At 38.8% G+C, this 21,186-nt stretch overlaps 1 protein-coding gene across 1 annotated transcript in view; it reads right to left on the reverse strand.

Moving 5' to 3' along the window:
* Window positions 1-300: 300 nt before the first annotated feature.
* LOC149740951 (uncharacterized) overlaps window positions 301-21,186 on the reverse strand; it is a 35,363-nt gene continuing 14,477 nt past the window's right edge. The window contains exons 7-19 of the mRNA XM_089872850.1: window positions 8,994-9,120; window positions 8,462-8,740; window positions 7,910-8,054; window positions 7,042-7,305; window positions 6,506-6,617; window positions 6,163-6,293; window positions 5,198-5,370; window positions 4,407-4,554; window positions 3,764-3,919; window positions 2,836-3,004; window positions 1,955-2,200; window positions 1,413-1,622; window positions 301-1,081 (exon numbers count right to left, since the gene is read on the reverse strand). Coding sequence (XP_089728976.1) covers window positions 881-1,081; window positions 1,413-1,622; window positions 1,955-2,200; window positions 2,836-3,004; window positions 3,764-3,919; window positions 4,407-4,554; window positions 5,198-5,370; window positions 6,163-6,293; window positions 6,506-6,617; window positions 7,042-7,305; window positions 7,910-8,054; window positions 8,462-8,740; window positions 8,994-9,120 — 2,361 coding nt within the window. The 3' untranslated portion in view covers window positions 301-880. The remainder of the gene's footprint in view (window positions 1,082-1,412; window positions 1,623-1,954; window positions 2,201-2,835; window positions 3,005-3,763; window positions 3,920-4,406; window positions 4,555-5,197; window positions 5,371-6,162; window positions 6,294-6,505; window positions 6,618-7,041; window positions 7,306-7,909; window positions 8,055-8,461; window positions 8,741-8,993; window positions 9,121-21,186) is intronic.

Below are 21,186 nucleotides of genomic sequence, written 5' to 3' on the forward strand. Positions count from 1 at the left end.
CGTCTGGGTTTCCAGATGTATAACTAGTAACTACCTCTGTTTACTTAGTGTCCGGGTTTATTTTTCGCGGCTGCTCAACGAATAAATGTAACCTTTTTATCCTCGCGTGAGGGCAGTCGTTATAAAACAGGTGTTATGTTTCATCGTGCCAGCTTACGAGTTACCATGTATGTAACTTTACCGGTACTTCCCGTATTTAACAATGTTTTGTTCTACTCCGACCTTCGTTACCGTGACCGTAAAGATAAAAATACATTCATTCATTTAAAAACGTAGACCTATGACCTTATCACATCAAAACAGTTTCATCTACATTTTATTCAAAGCAAATTATTTACATATTGGTCAGTTTCAATACAACCATGCATCCAATACGTTTGCAATGAAACTGCCCACAAACCGTGTCATATTTACCTATATTTACAATAAAAAAACACAAACTACAACAACCACAGCACTTGTACCTCAAGTTGACAAATATTTACAAAATCTATAAAACTTCATATTACAACCAAAACCAGCAATACAGCAGTGTGGGGTAAGGTTAGCAAAAAAATCCCATATTCCCTAATTGTATTTTTAACAATTAACAACAAACTTTAAAAGTCGTGAGGAAAGGAATTATTCTTTGTTTACAACCAAATGGGACGATAAAAGTGAATGAAAACATGAGCCATCTTACCCCAACCCGATATATATTGACAAATAACTAACAAAACATAGCTGATACATGATTTATCGATTATATGTTAGGATACGGAATACAGTTGTATAATTCTTTGCCAAATGAGATGATAAAATTAAAACTGTCCCATCTTACCCCAAAATTAAAACTATCCCACCTTACCCCACCCCCTATCAGAACCCATCAGATGTTCTTTTAATCTTCTTTCACATTTTTACTCCCCTCCATCCAACCATCCTCATCTTCCAGCTCCGATTCATTCTCGATGCTGTTGAGTCCGGAATCGTACGACATTTTCATCTTCTGCTCCTCATCCTTCCCAAGCTCCCCAACATCCGGAGGAGAGTCCGCATCAGTGCGCGAGATGTGATCCGCGAGGAGTTTGTTCAACTTCACCTGTAAAAACAGAATTGTTTGATTACAATAACAAAGTTCATACGCGCATGCCTACAACCCAGATGTAATGGGTTCAAGACTCGTTGCTGGTACCATTGTGGGCGTATGTGTCCTTGGGCAAGACACCTAACGGCAATTGCTCACAAAGTTACATACATGCCTACATGGCAACTCATAAGTGGGCACGAGGTGTATGAAACAGAACACCCGTATTATAAAGCTTTTAGAGCTATTAACACACAAAATCATTAGTGGTTAACGTTAAAATGAAAGAAAAAAACGTAAACTGTAGAAAACAAACAAAGTAGTTCTAATGTAGAAACACACTTACTTGAGCTTCCTTGGGCAAGCTTAGTTGGCTCAAACTTGTGATGAACTTATCATTCTTCACCGGCATGCCCGGTAACGGGACGTTCTTCTCTGCATCCCTGGTATCGCTTCTGGGACTTCCCCCACTAGCGGGGGTTCCTGTTGGAGTTAACTTGGTTTCTTCGTATTCCCTTCTCTCCATAATAGTGGGAGGGAACTTGGACGAAAACATCTGAGATAAGGTTGAAGTGAATATGGGTTGAGGAAATGAAACGGTTTATTGAAGTTGTATGGAGCAGTGGTTCACACATTTGTCTCTGCTACACATATACTATTGGTATCAGAATGGAGAATCTCCATTATTAGAAGTGCATGGACTCTTAAAAGACAATAACAATAATTACAATAGTAAAGGCATTTGAATTAACAGCAAAACGATTCCAGCCAAGAGCCTGGAAGTTTGGGCCATTCAAAGATACTTAAGTTACAATCATTATTGAAAACTAATACTAGAGGTTTATTCAAGCCCCAAACAACCACAAATTTCAAACCCTTCCAACCCACCTGGGGAAAGAAACTCAATATTGCTCCCAACTTCCCCGCCTTTTTTGAATCTTCAGTTTCGCTCTCCTGATTGGACAACGTGGATGGGGTCGGTGTTTCGAAGCTAATGCTGTTCCTAAACCGTCGTAATCCGTTGGCTACGTTCAAACTAAGAACTCCCGGTTGGTTTCGTTGACCTCGTGTTCCAAGGCCTTGTGTGGACGATGACGTCACAAACCATCGGTGACGGCGCGCATCTTCTCGGACCTGCATAGATATCTTATAAAATAGTTGTCATAAAGACCTTATATAACAGAGGGCATGATTATCTTATATATTAGATGGAGTATAGATATCTTATATAATAGATGTCATAGATATCTTATATATTAGATGTCATGGAAAAGAATATAACTGGGAATTTATCCTGTATAACAATTTTGTTGTATGTTTATAATTTATCTTTTCCTTTACAGTATGAACAAACTTAAAAACGAGAAATCTTTAGGTTGGGAATTAATCCATTCGGTCAACCCTCAACCAAACCCAGATCCCATGGCATGCCTCACTGCAGGATCTCATCCATATAAAATAGAATGTGCATCTACAATGTTGGGGTAATGGGCCAACTCTGGTATAAACCCCAGGTTCCATGGCGTGCCTCACTGTAGAACCTCACCCATATAGAATAGAATGTGCATATACAATGTTGGGGTATTGGGCCAACTCTGGTCTAAATCCCAGGTCCCATGGCTTGCCTCACTGTAGAACCTCACTCATATAGAATAGAATGTGCATATACAATGTTGGGGTAATGGGCCAACTCTGGTATAAACCCCAGGTTCCATGGCGTGCCTCACTGTAGAACCTCACCCATATAGAGTAGAAGCTACAAATCTAACCTCTGAGTTGCACAAGCAGTGAAACACGAATAGAAAGAATCCTTGTAGTGAGTTGGTTGTCGCGAACACGTATTGGAACAATAGAGTATTCTGACTCAGTGAAAGCAAACCAAATATCCAGGTTGTTCCAAGTAAGGGGAATAAGAAGATGCTTCCTTTGACTGCATTCCTGGAATATTGGGATCAGGTTTATTTGGATGATATTGGCCATTGGGTTTATTATTCGTTGCTTCTAACATTGCAGGCGTATATGTGCCTGATGTAAACACATAACGGCTATTTCTCCAACCCAGTAGGCAATAATAGGTTGTCGAATTTGTATACTATACAAAAAACCAATCACCTACAAAGTTACATACGTGGTACTGCGTAAGCAGGCACGAGGTGTATAAAACAGAACATCTGTGTTATAATGATTGTCATTGCCCGCCATGCGAGGATAAATAAGTTACATCTGTGGTAACTTGTAAGCGGGCACGAGGTGTATAAAACAGAACATCTGTGTTATAACGACCATCGTTGCCCCGCCATGCGAGGATAAATAAGTTACATACGTGGTAACTTGTAAGTGGGCACAAGGTGTATGAAACAGAACACCCGTGGTATAATGACTGTCGTTGCCCCGCTATGCGAGAATAAATAAGTTACATACGTGGTAACTTGTAAGCGGGCACGAGGTGTAGAAAACAGAACACCAGTGTTATAACGAATGTCGTTACCCCGCCATGCAAGGATAAATAAGTTACATACATACGTGGTAACTTGTAAGCAGGCACGAGGTGTATGAAACAGAACACCTGTGTTATAACGACTGTGGTTGTCTTATTGAGGACAATTCACACGCCTTAATTTATCAAAACACATCAACACACAACAATACTTTACACATTCAAAACACCCATGATTCAAGATCTGAGAACAAACCAACCTGAGCTTCGATACTTTAGCGTGATTTGATTTCTCAGGTTGTATGTTTATAATGACCTTTATAACAGTGATAAGTATGACTGTGTTGATGAGTATGACAACCAAAGCTGGGGCAGCAAACGCCCAGATTGAGTTGTCACTTGGGGATAACCAGCAACTGTGGGGGTAAATATTTGCGTTAGGTTAGTACTACTCAAGGTTTTGGGCCGAAGGGTTCTTTTCTATATGGGTAGATTTGGGGTAGGATTGACTTTTACCCCAACACCCAGGGATTAAGACCAGAGTTGGCCCGTTACCCTAACACCAAGGATGCTACCCCATGAACCTCACCAGATGTTGAAGCCTGTCACTTCCCCAAAAGTAGGTGACAAGGGCTTTAATAGTAATGGATGGGAGATCTTCCCTTGACAGCTCAGCCAAGGTTAGATGCTTCCCCATAACTTTTACATATGCTAGTATACTTTAGTAATAAGATTTCACAATCGTATGCAATTATCAATCTAATGACTAATGACACATTTCTTTGAATATCACATCACACATGTGTGTGTTTAGGCCACACCAAATACATAATGACCGAGTGGTTAAGCATTTCCTCACATTGTAGGTGCCTATATCTCTAATGTTAGATACCACACACTTACATCCCATTCGTTCCAAGTTTAACATTTAATATTCCCATTGATACTGTGAGTATGAAGAGGGGAACTCCCCAACCCACTACCATATACCTCTTCACCCAACGTCGAGCTGAAACGAAAACTACGACAACTTGCGAGTAAAGATGGACGCCTGTAACGAAGTACATTAGTCATGTTGGCAACTCAAGTCACTAAAATATATTTAAGTTACATTAATTCAATCTTATACAGGTAGTCAGTGTGATGCTTGCCTCACTGTAGGACCTCACCCATATAGAATAGAATGTGCATATACATTGTTGGGGTAATGGACAAACTCTGGTCTTAATCCCAGGTCCAATGGCTTGCCTCGCTGTAGGACCTCACCCATATAGAATAGAATGTGCATATGCATTGTTGGGGTAATGGACCAACTCTGGTCTTAATCCCAGGTCAAATGACGTGCCTTACTGTAGGACCTCACCCATATAGAATAGAATGTGCATATACAATGTTGGGGTAATGGTTCAATTCTGGCCTAAATCCCAGGTCCCATGACATGCCTCACTGTAGGACCTCACCCTTATAGAATAGAATGTGCATATACATTGTTGGGGTAATGGACCAACTCTGGTCTTAATCCCAGGTCCAATGGCTTGCCTCACTGTAGGACCTCACTCATATAGAATAGAATGTGCATATACAATGTTGGGGTAATGGACCAACTCTGGTCTTAATCCCAGGTCAAATGACGTGCCTCACTGTAGGACCTCACCCATATAGAATACTACAACCTACAACACAACAACCCCTACCCTCAATAAGCATCCAAGCCAACACAGCCATGTTGAAATAATAAAGTAGCACAGTCACGATGACGCAGCCCGTTCTTGATGACTCAGCAACTTCTTCGAACAAAAACACGAGGTCAGCAAATCCAACAGCGAGCCCAAGGTTGAAATGAATTTTCATGTTTTCCGTGTGGAACCTGGATGGGTGGAGTGTTATAACATTTACAAGCAACTAATACAATAAAATACTCAATCTACAACTCCATTAGGTCAATGCATTATGCATACATACATATGCATCTTTGGTTTATACATCTATAGAAGTCTCTTGTTTTTAATTTTGTACATAGATTTGTTGGAATTATAGTTGTTAAACATACAGAACTTCTACTCTGACTGTGCTTGTTGGTATATACACTTAAACAGCAGGTTATGTTTACATTTGTGTATAGGCAACTAACAGCAGGGTAAAATTTGTTTGCATTGATTAATGTTAAACCTGTAGTGGGTGGATTGTTACAACAAGATGTGTGTGTTATAAATAAAGTGGGTTGGAATGAAACCAAATCAAGTATATGAGTGTTGTACTAATTCTTGTCTGGTGCCATTGCTTAGTGGTCAGGCACTTGTATCCTAACTGTAGGATACAGGCACGGGTCATGATAGGTGTATGTGTTGTTTGGCAAGATGTTGCTCCAACCCAGGGGTTTTAATGGGTTTGAGCACCCTGGTTAAGAGAAAACCTATTACAACTTTACCACGGCACCAGTTGCTTATTAGGCAATTAGAAACTGTATTGGTCACACTTGGAGCGCATTCCATTTGGGCGAAGATATTTATTCTGTGATTGGCTAGTTGGGGTAATGGGTCAAAAAAGGTCCAAATCCTAGGTTTTGAAAAAGGACTTCACCCATATATGAAAGAAAGTACAAAACCAAGGTCATCCAACAACAATATAGCCAATGATAGAAAGTAGAAAGTTAACTTACTTGAGTTTAATGAATGCAGCGCACATGAGAGTCACCCCGATAAACGACAGAACGCACCCAACTTTGGATATGATGGATAGCGCCCTCTGGTGGGTGGCAGAAAGTTCGTTTTCTTCTTCGTAATCAACGATCTGAAATATAGAAGTTTTTTTTATTCCATTTTTATCATTCTTAGTTTTGTGTTTATAGTAGTCAAACCACGATTCTGCTACCATTATTGGCATATTTGTCCTTGGCAACGACAATTGCTCCAACCCAGCGGGCATGAGGTGTATGAAACAGAACACCTATGTTATGACGACTGTTGTTGCCTTGCTATAGCATGATTAATAATTAAACCAACCTGTAGTAGCACAGCAAAGCTAGTAAGATGAGTGCAGCTACATACAGTGTGCGTGTGGTTACTTGACATCACTTCACATCCTTTAGTTGACCACGCACCACCTTCGTTATGTCTGTTGGTAATTTGTGTGTTAATTAAATGTAAGTTGACTATGCGCTTATCCACACACTGTAATAGCTTCAGCAACTTGACTGTGGGCATGGAAGTGGCAACCATGGATAAGTCACTCAAGTTCCCACCCACAAGGATATAAATGACCAAACCAACCAAAAGTCATGTCTGCTTATCCACACACTGTAATAGCTTCAGCAACTCGACTGTGGGCATGGGAGTGGCAACCATGAATAAGTCACTCAAGTTCCCACCCACGAGGATATAAATGACCAAACCATCCAAAAGTCATGTCTGCTTATCCACACACTGTAATACTAATAAAGGTTGGAGTCATTCTTGTCTTGCTCAAGGTCACGTAAAGCCCCAATGGTTGTAGCATTTATTTCCAGTATAACCCCCTATCCACACAGTGACAAACTTACTCTGTTTGAGCTTCCCAATAAACGCAATCCAAAGTTTCCTCGCTTTTCGATATGATTGGTTCCGTTCGATTGGGCGATGACGTGGCGTTCAATGGTTGGTTGTCTTCATCTGTGATGTTGCCTCTTGCTGCCCTCCAGTGGCGAAACACAATGATGACCGGGTCCTCCTGAAACACAACATCCGGAGGAGGAGGGATCACACTGGTCGTGATGACAGCACTGTTGACGACTGAGAGTCGAACCCTGGCTTGTTCCGCGAGTAACCTTGGAGTAAGGAAAAAAATGAGAATGAGTGTGACTGATTCAATACAAGCATAACAGGTCATATATGATTGTCTTTATTTTTATAAGTTTATGTATCCTTGGAATAAAAATATAAGAAAGGAAGAGTTGGTGTATAAGCTTTGATGTTCGCAAGTACATTATGTAGATTTGAAATTTGACTGAAAAACACAAACATAGAGTCAGAGACACAAGCTTACTTTTTAATATATATATATAGTAGGATGGGGGAAGATGGGACACCTTTTCGTTTTATTTTCTGGTACATTTTGGTAGCAAACAAAAAACATTCAAGGAATTATAAAACCTTGTCCTCGCTACTTTCATAGACCATTGTTAATTGTTTAAAATACGACCAGGGTATTTATATATTTCGAGCTAAAGGTGTCCCATCTTCCCCCACCCCACTATACATGTGCTGAAAATGTTTTTTTTGTTAAAATCTATAAAGTCCCCACAAAAAACTAATAAATGAACTCAGCGCCCACTGGCGGAAAACGCTGGACATTTCTTAAATTAGTCTTATGTGAACAAAAGTGTGAAAATGTGACCTAGCTAACTAAACACACAAACATGCATTGCATACCTGTTCTCCTCTTTCCTCGTAGGCATAGCATGGTCAATATTTTTGTACCTCACGTTTATCACCGCAGATTTGCGTCCAAGCGCTCTGCGGGGTAGGGTGATGACGTCATCAAGAAAACCCCCTCTTCCGGGAATCCTTGTTGTGTCTGTGTAAATGGTGTGTTTATGTTATGTATACCCAAGAGCATAGCTTTAATAAATAGGCGTGTTTTTTTTATAAAATGATAAAAATATGTTATGTGTTGCGTATAAAATAAACTAACTTGGCAAGTGTAAAAATGTATATAGACTAGGCCTGTCTTAAATTTGCGTCTGTTTTACAAGATAAGAAGCTCACAATTGTAAGAGAAGCACCAGTGAGACCAGACGGTATGGGTTCGATGCTTCATGCTGCTTTATTACGGGCATGTGGCTACTTGGGTTGGAGACCTTAATGGTAATTGCTCCAACCTAGTGGTTGCTCATCAATTGTTTAAATCGTGAGCCGTGACGCTGTCCCCATACCAGGGTAAACAAGTTACTTGAATTTAGACAACATGAAGCTAAAACTTACAAGTTGATGACGTTTCTGGTGATCTGGTCGTTCCTGAAACTCCTGGTGAAGTTGGAGGCGGAAATATGTAAGGTTTGCTCGTATCCTCGTTCCCATTGTCTCTCTCCTCATTTCTATTATCCTCTCCCTCCTGCCCATTGTTCTGCTCCTCATGGCTGGAGCTCTCTGATTGGTAGGAGTAATAGGAGTAGGACTCCTCGAAACTCTCGTACTCTTTGTTGCTCCTAGGTGAAACTTCTTCGCGGAAGTTGTCGTTCTCATAAACGTCCATCCAGAACGCTAGAATAATGGTAGCATTATGTGCAAAACTAAAAAATGAAAACAATTAAAAAAAAAACTACAAAAACAGAAAAGAAAATTATAAAAACTTCAACTACAATAAAAATATTGGCAACAGTCAAAATCTCCCCTATTATAAAACGAAAGCATAAACAAAAAGAACAAGAAAAAAAACAATAAAGAAGAACACAAGAAAATACTTCAACAACGAAAAAAATAACTTAAAAAATAATAAAATAAAACAGAAACAAACCGACAGAATCGGACTCTGCCGTCACTCGATGGGTTTGGTTAAGATTTCCCAATAATCGACGACTAACTTCACGACTTAGGACCTCTGCTGACGTCACAATACCTGAACTTCCGGGCGACGCGGGATTCTAGAATAAAAATAATATGACGTCATAAATAAATTTTATTAAAGACAATTTGGTTTACTTATTACGTCATAATCGCGTAGTTTTATTTTATTTGTTTCTATAAATGACATGACAACTATGATGGGTATTAATTAACCAAGTCTATATAGAGTAGTGCGGGGAAAATGGGACACCTTTTTATTCTGTTTTCTTGACCCATTTGATAGTAAACGAAGAACATTCCAAGAATTATAAACTGCACCCCCGCGACTCCATAGGCCATTGTTAATTATAAAAAAACACGATCAGAATATTTGTATATTATGTGCTAAGTTGTCCCGCCTTCCCCCGCCCTAGTTTATAACATGCGCGAATAAAGAATTCGTCGCGATGTTGCGGTTAGAGCGCTCGCCTCTAGACCACAAATACCAGAACATTTAAAATGCCGCAAACTATCCACACGCAACGTGTAATCAAACAATACACATGTATGACTCGGCAATTTTAACGTGGTTAACATTGTAGCATGCTTGAACAGCAGGCACATATATTACTGATGTATAAAGTTTATGTTGTGTATTTTGCTTCGTTATATATCGGGCTAATTTTATTATATTTATACACGACGTGGTAAAATACGGTTACCTAACCCAGTGCTCTTCAACCGGTGTGCACGAAAATATTCCAGGGGTGCACCAGTACAAAAGGTATACAAGGTTGCATCACAAACTTCAACAATTTTCAGCAATAATATTCAGTTTTGAACATTTTTAACAAATAACAATATTCACAGAGATGAAAATATACGTTTTATTTATCCTTACGATTTAGCGAACATTAAAGTAATTAAAACAACAGAAAGAATGAACTCAGCAATAAAACGACAGTCGTTAAAACACGCTATGGGTAAAGACTACTTCAGTAAAAACATTAAATAAAATCGTGGCTGCTAAACACACAAAATTAAAAACTTTATTAAAATGACTCGCAATTTTTTGGTAGTTAACGACGTAAAAAAGTAATTAAATATGCGAATATTTGTTGAATGGTGCTTCGTATGCGGGCACGACGTGTATGAAACAGGACACCTGAGTTATAAAGACCATCGTTGCCCGCCATGCGAGGTTAAATAAGTTTCATCCATTATTACGACTTGCTAAATTCGAGGTAGTTAACTTTGTAAAAAGTTAATATATTTAACTCTCGTGTTCAAACATAGGATACCCGAGTTTTATAATCCCGTTAAACTATTAACCTAGTCACGATTATCTGACCACGTGACACGAAGCTTCCAACTTCGCGTGACAAGATACTCGAACCGCTAAACGTTTATGACGTCATGATTCATAATCGGAAAGTTATTCCCAAGATTCTGTGTCGCATTGTCACGCAATAATGGAAAACAACTCAAAGTTTTAGTCGCTTGCACGCAATAATGATAATAAACAATCAACACTTGCGAGGAAACGCGCCCGTGTTATAATTAGGGCTCGCAATATTCCCAACAGTGACGTCATAGTAGAGTAAAAACGCAAGTAACGATGGAGACAATCCAAGAGAAAGCGTCTTTGTTTACAAATGATTGAAATAAATTTGGCGAATCTGATCCTGGTCTCATGAAGTTGGACAATTCTCGAAACGAAATAACAGTCAGATTCAAGTGTTATGAAAAATATAACCAACAAAAATCCTTAAGTCCAACGAATAGTTTACTATTATAACCTTTATAGATTTGTATCCCACGCACCATCTTACCCCAGCAAGGTATTATATATATGTTTGTGTATTTGCGGTTCAATACCATCTTACCCCGTGAAACATGTGCCATCTTACCCCAACCTACTATAAATTGTTTTCACATAACTACTGCAAATATCACTAGAACAAAGTTCGTAACCGCTTTGAAGCAAACTACGTCGATTTGACATCGCGTGCGAACATCATAGCGAGCGAACTTCGTATCCGCTCTCATATTTGCAATTAAAAAGTGCGCGTGCGACCAGATTACGGTACCGGGCACTTGGTAAACACACGGTTCGTTGTGTGGGGGAATCATTAAAGTCGGTGTAGAAGTTAAAGCTTCGTATGATCCCGTTGCGTGAGAGTGGGCGTGAGGCGAAGCAATCGGAAATTCAACTTGTGTTTTGCGCGGCCATGTTTTGATATTGATTGCGCTACCATATATATACGTGGTAACTTTCAAGGCCCCGCCACGCGAGGATAAATAAGTTACAAACATTTTGTATGAGTGAGGTCTTACGACATACCTCAACCCATGGGGAGCTGGGGTCAGGTTGGCCAACAATCAATTGCCACCAAACATACTTTTAATTAGAATATGTTTAAGTATAAAATGGGACCCCAATAATTTATGGCCGTATATGGCAGCCGAAACGTCGTCAAAATGCATTAAACGTAAATTTTAAAACCACAAACGCATAAACAGTACTGTGGGGTAAGATGGGAAACCGTTAGCAAATAATATCCCGTATTTTCTAATCTAGTTTTGAACAATTAACAACGCTATTTAGAGTGATGAGAATACGGTTCTATATTTCTGTGAATATTCTCGCGTGCGGACGATGTTTCAATTGTCATTGTTTAATACGCGGTTGTAACAGTGACGTAACAATATCGCGTGCGAAGATATGACATCACGTTTCAGGTTTGACATCGGGCGAGTTCATTTGTCACGTGATCACGGGAAAGCGGAGTTAAAAGCGACGACGCCGAGTGAGAATTCAATCCAGTGAATAGACGAGCAGGAAGTGCATGGACTGGTAGAGCTTCGATGTATATGTTATGTTCCTTTATATCAGATGTATAAGGACTGATATAATTTTGAGATAAATGAAATTAGTGGAATTTTTAGATTCAACCGTTTTTTGCGTTTTTTTTGTAAAAGATTATTTCAGTTTATTATAAATGATATGTACTGTATTGTAGCTTGTAGGTTTAGCAGCCACGTTTTTATTTGACATTTTTACTCAAGTAGTTTTCATGGCTGTTGTTTTGCTGCAAATTTAATTCTTTTCGTTGTTTTAATTAATTTTTTCTTTGTTTTTTTTTGCATTTGAAAGATACAATTTATTATATTTTGTGATATGCAATACGCGCAGAGGGGCAACGACAGTCGTAATAACACGGGTTGTTATAACTAAATATTACATTTACCCCACACTTGAAATATTGCGTTGTAGCGCGTCGTTTGTTTGTGACGTAACAGAACAAACGAACCAGCGTCTTAATCAAATTTGAGATTTGAAACCGGGCGTACGTGAGTGCGTGACGTTGTGGGAAATATTAGAAATTCTTGCGCAGTTGGGTTTGTGTTTGTTGCTTAGTTGGGGTACGTATGACGGGGTTAACCAATTTTTAAAAATACAGACTGGTACGAAGCCACCTCTTCAATAACTGATTGAATGAATGTAATTTACTTTATGTCATCTGCGTGGCCGAAAAACGACAGTCGTTGTAATACGGGTGTTCATACACCGCGTGTCTGCTTACGAGTTGAGATGGCTGTACAAAGTATCCGGAATTCGTTCGTTTTGTCTGTTTTGTCCGGATTTCGCTGCCGCATGCGGAATTGGACACGGGTTTGCATACGCCTTCGCATGCCGGATACTGTGTACAGCCACCTTTACCAAGTATTTTGCTGAATGTAATTTACTTTATGTTTGCGTGGCCGAAAAGCGCCAGTGTTGTAACACGGGTGTTCATACACCGCGTGCCAACTTACTTTACTAAAGCGCTTTGTTACGCTTCGGTTGGAGTAACAGAACGTTTGGATTGGTTTTAAAAGGAGGTGACCGCGTACCGGTTTGTGTTTAAAATACACTTGCACAAATGTTGTGCAAATAACGTCGGTTGAACCATAACCTGTGAGATATATCTATTGTAGTTTGTGGTTCAATATAATGTTTCGGTTTGTTTCGCGAGTTTTCATTCAATTTTATCGTTCTTTTTGATTGTAAACAAAGAATATTTACAGATTTAGAAAACCGTATCATCACGACTCTAAAAAAGCGTTTTAGATTGTTCAAAACACGACCCGGGAATATGGGATATTATTTGCTGGATATCCCATCTTACCCCACAGTGCTAAATTATTATTTAAATTTTAAAACTACTTTGTAATTATTGTAAGTTAGTGGGAGTCCGCGGTGTAACAATACCCATTGTTTTGTTCTCTCCTTGCAATAATACAGATTATGAGATCATAATCGTAAGAATGATAAGTGGCAATAAATCGTCTTGTGACGTCACAGACCGCTGTTTCGTGCGCCGCAAAATTCGAGAAAATTAGAAAATAATTCGCAAACTTGGGTTTCGAATTCGCTGCAAAATGTCACGAAAATTGCGTGAGAAAAAAACTGATTCGTTTTGCTAAGTTTAATTTGAATTGGTTTAATTATGTATATAATTGTTTAATTACTTCGGTGTATTTTCGTACCCTGCGCGCGTTAATTCGTACCCTGCGTTGAACTGTCAATCAAAAGTTTGAAATTGTTTTGCAGAAACTGTGTTTCGAAATTCATTTGATAACTTGGCAATGAGCATGGGGCGATTAGAGCAATAAAGCAGACATGAATAAATACAGGAAATATTGAATTCTTTTTAACTTATGGTTTATTTAAACTTGGATTGATTGAAACTTGGCTTAAAATAAACCAGTAGCGGAAACTATAGGAGTTAAGAGCAGAGATGACTTTGCAATATTTTAACTCGTTGGTATTCTAGTATTTTGGTGTTTCAACTAAACTTTAAACTAATGTTGGATTATAATAGCCGTTGTTTAAATATCTGTTCATTTCTAACAATTTGTGTAATCGTGTATCTATTATTTATGTGTTTGTTGGTGTGTGTTTGTTTTTATGTGTTGTATTTTCTGTTTATTTGTTTGTGCTTTTGTTTATATGTGTGTATATACGCGTGTGTGTGTGTTCGCATTTATATCCGTTGTTTGTATTTTGTGTGCAAACTGTTGTGTTTGCATTTTTGTGTATGATAAACTATTTGTGTTTTGTTTGTTCCTATTTGCAAGTTGTCAGTTTGCAAATTTGTTTACGCATGCGTTTGCATTTGGAATGTGTGACCACGGCCTCTACTTAATATAGTAGGCCATGCTATGACTAACCGTTATATCAGTCATTGGTTATGTTCATATGTCTATACTTGTATGCAGTTCTACTAAAGGCATTGCCAGCTGTTGCAGCAACAAGCATATAGCTGTACATTGCTATCTATAGAAGGGAAACGTATAGGTATATATAGTGGGGTGGGGGGGATGGGACACACTTTCAATCTATTTTCTTGTCCCATTTAGTATTAAACAAAGAACAAACAAAGAAATATAAAACCGTATTCTCACGTAATCAAACAATACACATGTATGACTCGGCAATTTTAACGTGGTTAACATTGTAGCATGCTTGAACAGCAGGCACATATATTACTGATGTATAAAGTTTATGTTGTGTATTTTGCTTCGTTATATATCGGGCTAATTTTATTATATTTATACACGACGTGGTAAAATACGGTTACCTAACCCAGTGCTCTTCAACCGGTGTGCACGAAAATATTCCAGGGGTGCACCAGTACAAAAGGTATACAAGGTTGCATCACAAACTTCAACAATTTTCAGCAATAATATTCAGTTTTGAACATTTTTAACAAATAACAATATTCACAGAGATGAAAATATACGTTTTATTTATCCTTACGATTTAGCGAACATTAAAGTAATTAAAACAACAGAAAGAATGAACTCAGCAATAAAACGACAGTCGTTAAAACACGCTATGGGTAAAGACTACTTCAGTAAAAACATTAAATAAAATCGTGGCTGCTAAACACACAAAATTAAAAACTTTATTAAAATGACTCGCAATTTTTTGGTAGTTAACGACGTAAAAAAGTAATTAAATATGCGAATATTTGTTGAATGGTGCTTCGTATGCGGGCACGACGTGTATGAAACAGGACACCTGAGTTATAAAGACCATCGTTGCCCGCCATGCGAGGTTAAATAAGTTTCATCCATTATTACGACTTGCTAAATTCGAGGTAGTTAACTTTGTAAAAAGTTAATATATTTAACTCTCGTGTTCAAACATAGGATACCCGAGTTTTATAATCCCGTTAAACTATTAACCTAGTCACGATTATCTGACCACGTGACACGAAGCTTCCAACTTCGCGTGACAAGATACTCGAACCGCTAAACGTTTATGACGTCATGATTCATAATCGGAAAGTTATTCCCAAGATTCTGTGTCGCATTGTCACGCAATAATGGAAAACAACTCAAAGTTTTAGTCGCTTGCACGCAATAATGATAATAAACAATCAACACTTGCGAGGAAACGCGCCCGTGTTATAATTAGGGCTCGCAATATTCCCAACAGTGACGTCATAGTAGAGTAAAAACGCAAGTAACGATGGAGACAATCCAAGAGAAAGCGTCTTTGTTTACAAATGATTGAAATAAATTTGGCGAATCTGATCCTGGTCTCATGAAGTTGGACAATTCTCGAAACGAAATAACAGTCAGATTCAAGTGTTATGAAAAATATAACCAACAAAAATCCTTAAGTCCAACGAATAGTTTACTATTATAACCTTTATAGATTTGTATCCCACGCACCATCTTACCCCAGCAAGGTATTATATATATGTTTGTGTATTTGCGGTTCAATACCATCTTACCCCGTGAAACATGTGCCATCTTACCCCAACCTACTATAAATTGTTTTCACATAACTACTGCAAATATCACTAGAACAAAGTTCGTAACCGCTTTGAAGCAAACTACGTCGATTTGACATCGCGTGCGAACATCATAGCGAGCGAACTTCGTATCCGCTCTCATATTTGCAATTAAAAAGTGCGCGTGCGACCAGATTACGGTACCGGGCACTTGGTAAACACACGGTTCGTTGTGTGGGGGAATCATTAAAGTCGGTGTAGAAGTTAAAGCTTCGTATGATCCCGTTGCGTGAGAGTGGGCGTGAGGCGAAGCAATCGGAAATTCAACTTGTGTTTTGCGCGGCCATGTTTTGATATTGATTGCGCTACCATATATATACGTGGTAACTTTCAAGGCCCCGCCACGCGAGGATAAATAAGTTACAAACATTTTGTATGAGTGAGGTCTTACGACATACCTCAACCCATGGGGAGCTGGGGTCAGGTTGGCCAACAATCAATTGCCACCAAACATACTTTTAATTAGAATATGTTTAAGTATAAAATGGGACCCCAATAATTTATGGCCGTATATGGCAGCCGAAACGTCGTCAAAATGCATTAAACGTAAATTTTAAAACCACAAACGCATAAACAGTACTGTGGGGTAAGATGGGAAACCGTTAGCAAATAATATCCCGTATTTTCTAATCTAGTTTTGAACAATTAACAACGCTATTTAGAGTGATGAGAATACGGTTCTATATTTCTGTGAATATTCTCGCGTGCGGACGATGTTTCAATTGTCATTGTTTAATACGCGGTTGTAACAGTGACGTAACAATATCGCGTGCGAAGATATGACATCACGTTTCAGGTTTGACATCGGGCGAGTTCATTTGTCACGTGATCACGGGAAAGCGGAGTTAAAAGCGACGACGCCGAGTGAGAATTCAATCCAGTGAATAGACGAGCAGGAAGTGCATGGACTGGTAGAGCTTCGATGTATATGTTATGTTCCTTTATATCAGATGTATAAGGACTGATATAATTTTGAGATAAATGAAATTAGTGGAATTTTTAGATTCAACCGTTTTTTGCGTTTTTTTTGTAAAAGATTATTTCAGTTTATTATAAATGATATGTACTGTATTGTAGCTTGTAGGTTTAGCAGCCACGTTTTTATTTGACATTTTTACTCAAGTAGTTTTCATGGCTGTTGTTTTGCTGCAAATTTAATTCTTTTCGTTGTTTTAATTAATTTTTTCTTTGTTTTTTTTTGCATTTGAAAGATACAATTTATTATATTTTGTGATATGCAATACGCGCAGAGGGGCAACGACAGTCGTAATAACACGGGTTGTTATAACTAAATATTACATTTACCCCACACTTGAAATATTGCGTTGTAGCGCGTCGTTTGTTTGTGACGTAACAGAACAAACGAACCAGCGTCTTAATCAAATTTGAGATTTGAAACCGGGCGTACGTGAGTGCGTGACGTTGTGGGAAATATTAGAAATTCTTGCGCAGTTGGGTTTGTGTTTGTTGCTTAGTTGGGGTACGTATGACGGGGTTAACCAATTTTTAAAAATACAGACTGGTACGAAGCCACCTCTTCAATAACTGATTGAATGAATGTAATTTACTTTATGTCATCTGCGTGGCCGAAAAACGACAGTCGTTGTAATACGGGTGTTCATACACCGCGTGTCTGCTTACGAGTTGAGATGGCTGTACAAAGTATCCGGAATTCGTTCGTTTTGTCTGTTTTGTCCGGATTTCGCTGCCGCATGCGGAATTGGACACGGGTTTGCATACGCCTTCGCATGCCGGATACTGTGTACAGCCACCTTTACCAAGTATTTTGCTGAATGTAATTTACTTTATGTTTGCGTGGCCGAAAAGCGCCAGTGTTGTAACACGGGTGTTCATACACCGCGTGCCAACTTACTTTACTAAAGCGCTTTGTTACGCTTCGGTTGGAGTAACAGAACGTTTGGATTGGTTTTAAAAGGAGGTGACCGCGTACCGGTTTGTGTTTAAAATACACTTGCACAAATGTTGTGCAAATAACGTCGGTTGAACCATAACCTGTGAGATATATCTATTGTAGTTTGTGGTTCAATATAATGTTTCGGTTTGTTTCGCGAGTTTTCATTCAATTTTATCGTTCTTTTTGATTGTAAACAAAGAATATTTACAGATTTAGAAAACCGTATCATCACGACTCTAAAAAAGCGTTTTAGATTGTTCAAAACACGACCCGGGAATATGGGATATTATTTGCTGGATATCCCATCTTACCCCACAGTGCTAAATTATTATTTAAATTTTAAAACTACTTTGTAATTATTGTAAGTTAGTGGGAGTCCGCGGTGTAACAATACCCATTGTTTTGTTCTCTCCTTGCAATAATACAGATTATGAGATCATAATCGTAAGAATGATAAGTGGCAATAAATCGTCTTGTGACGTCACAGACCGCTGTTTCGTGCGCCGCAAAATTCGAGAAAATTAGAAAATAATTCGCAAACTTGGGTTTCGAATTCGCTGCAAAATGTCACGAAAATTGCGTGAGAAAAAAACTGATTCGTTTTGCTAAGTTTAATTTGAATTGGTTTAATTATGTATATAATTGTTTAATTACTTCGGTGTATTTTCGTACCCTGCGCGCGTTAATTCGTACCCTGCGTTGAACTGTCAATCAAAAGTTTGAAATTGTTTTGCAGAAACTGTGTTTCGAAATTCATTTGATAACTTGGCAATGAGCATGGGGCGATTAGAGCAATAAAGCAGACATGAATAAATACAGGAAATATTGAATTCTTTTTAACTTATGGTTTATTTAAACTTGGATTGATTGAAACTTGGCTTAAAATAAACCAGTAGCGGAAACTATAGGAGTTAAGAGCAGAGATGACTTTGCAATATTTTAACTCGTTGGTATTCTAGTATTTTGGTGTTTCAACTAAACTTTAAACTAATGTTGGATTATAATAGCCGTTGTTTAAATATCTGTTCATTTCTAACAATTTGTGTAATCGTGTATCTATTATTTATGTGTTTGTTGGTGTGTGTTTGTTTTTATGTGTTGTATTTTCTGTTTATTTGTTTGTGCTTTTGTTTATATGTGTGTATATACGCGTGTGTGTGTGTTCGCATTTATATCCGTTGTTTGTATTTTGTGTGCAAACTGTTGTGTTTGCATTTTTGTGTATGATAAACTATTTGTGTTTTGTTTGTTCCTATTTGCAAGTTGTCAGTTTGCAAATTTGTTTACGCATGCGTTTGCATTTGGAATGTGTGACCACGGCCTCTACTTAATATAGTAGGCCATGCTATGACTAACCGTTATATCAGTCATTGGTTATGTTCATATGTCTATACTTGTATGCAGTTCTACTAAAGGCATTGCCAGCTGTTGCAGCAACAAGCATATAGCTGTACATTGCTATCTATAGAAGGGAAACGTATAGGTATATATAGTGGGGTGGGGGGGATGGGACACACTTTCAATCTATTTTCTTGTCCCATTTAGTATTAAACAAAGAACAAACAAAGAAATATAAAACCGTATTCTCACGTCTTCCATAGATCGTTGTTAATTGTTTAAAACACGATCAGGATATTTGTTGGATATTATGTTCTAAAGGTGTCCCATCTTCCCCCACCCTACTATATGTATATGGTGTACACTGGTAAGCGTTATGTTTATTGTACGACTGTCACGCCATAGTTACCTTATGTTTATCATATAGTACTGTGGGGTAATATGGAATACCGTTTACACCTAAATCCCATATTTCATAATTGTGTTTTTACCAACTAACAACGCTATTTTAGAGGCGTGAAGATACAGTTCTATAATTCTTTAAATATTTATTCTTTGCAACCAAATGGGATGTTGGAGACGAGCGCATTTAAACATCATATGTTTATATTTTACTGGGAAATTCAAGGTCAGATCATTCACGTGCATTTAAACAAAGTTGAACAACGACATAAAGTCAACATTAATAGATAAGAGCGGAAGTGTATGTGACATAATATAAGTAATGTACATAAAGTGTATTGTATGTTTGGTAGGTAATGTAGTTCCTATTGTGGTTGTTTTGTATGGATGGGGTCCTACAGTGAGCCACGCCATGGAACCTGGGATTTAGGCCAGAGTTGGCCCATTACCCTAACATTGTATATGCACATTCTATTCTATATGGGTGAGGTCCTACAGTGAGGCACGCCATGGGACCTGGGATTTAGACCAGAGTTGGCCCATTACCCCAACATTGTATATGCACATTTTATTCTATATGGGTGAGGTCCTACAGTGAGGCACGCCATGGGACCTGGGATTTAGACCAGAGTTGGCCCATTACCCCAACATTGTATATGCACATTTTATTCTATATGGGTGAGGTCCTACAGTGAGGCACGCCATGGGACCTGGGATTTAGACCAGAGTTGGCCCATTACCCCAACATTGTATATGCACATTTTATTCTATATGGGTGAGGTCCTACAGTGAGGCACGCCATGGGACCGGGGATTTAGACCAGAGTTGGCCCATTACCCCAACATTGTATATGCACATTCTATTCTATATATGGGTGAGATCCTACAGTGAGGCATGCCATGGGACCGGGGATTTAGACCAGAGTTGGCTCTTTACCCCAACATTGTATATGCACATTCTATTCTATATGGGTGAGGTCCTACAGTGAGGCATGCCATGGGACCTGGGGTTTAGGCCAGAGCTGGCTCATTACCCCAACATTGTATATGCACATTCTATTCTAAATGGGTGAGGTCCTACAGTGAGGCATGCCATGGAACCTGGGATTTAAGCCAGAGTTGGCCCATTACCCCAACATTGTGTATGCACATTCTATTCTGTATATGGGTGAGGTCCTACAGTGAGGCATGCCATGGGACCTGGGGTTTAGGCCAGAGCTGGCTCATTACCCCAACATTGTATATGCACATTCTATTCTAAATGGGTGAGGTCCTACAGTGAGGCATGCCATGGAACCGGGGATTTAGACCAGAGTTGGCCCATTACCCCAACATCGTATATGCACATTCTGCTCTATATGGGTGAGGTCCTACAGTGAGGCACGCCATGGGACCTGGGATTTAGACCAGAGTTGGCCCATTACCCCAACATTGTATATGCACATTTTATTCTATATGGGTGAGGTCCTACAGTGAGGCACGCCATGGGACCGGGGATTTAGACCAGAGTTGGCCCATTACCCCAACATTGTATATGCACATTCTATTCTATATATGGGTGAGATCCTACAGTGAGGCATGCCATGGGACCGGGGATTTAGACCAGAGTTGGCTCTTTACCCCAACATTGTATATGCACATTCTATTCTATATGGGTGA

The sequence above is a fragment of the Ciona robusta genome, chromosome 2 (assembly GCF_009617815.1).
Source record: "Ciona robusta chromosome 2, ASM961781v2".
Classification (NCBI taxonomy): Eukaryota; Metazoa; Chordata; class Ascidiacea; order Phlebobranchia; family Cionidae; genus Ciona; species Ciona robusta.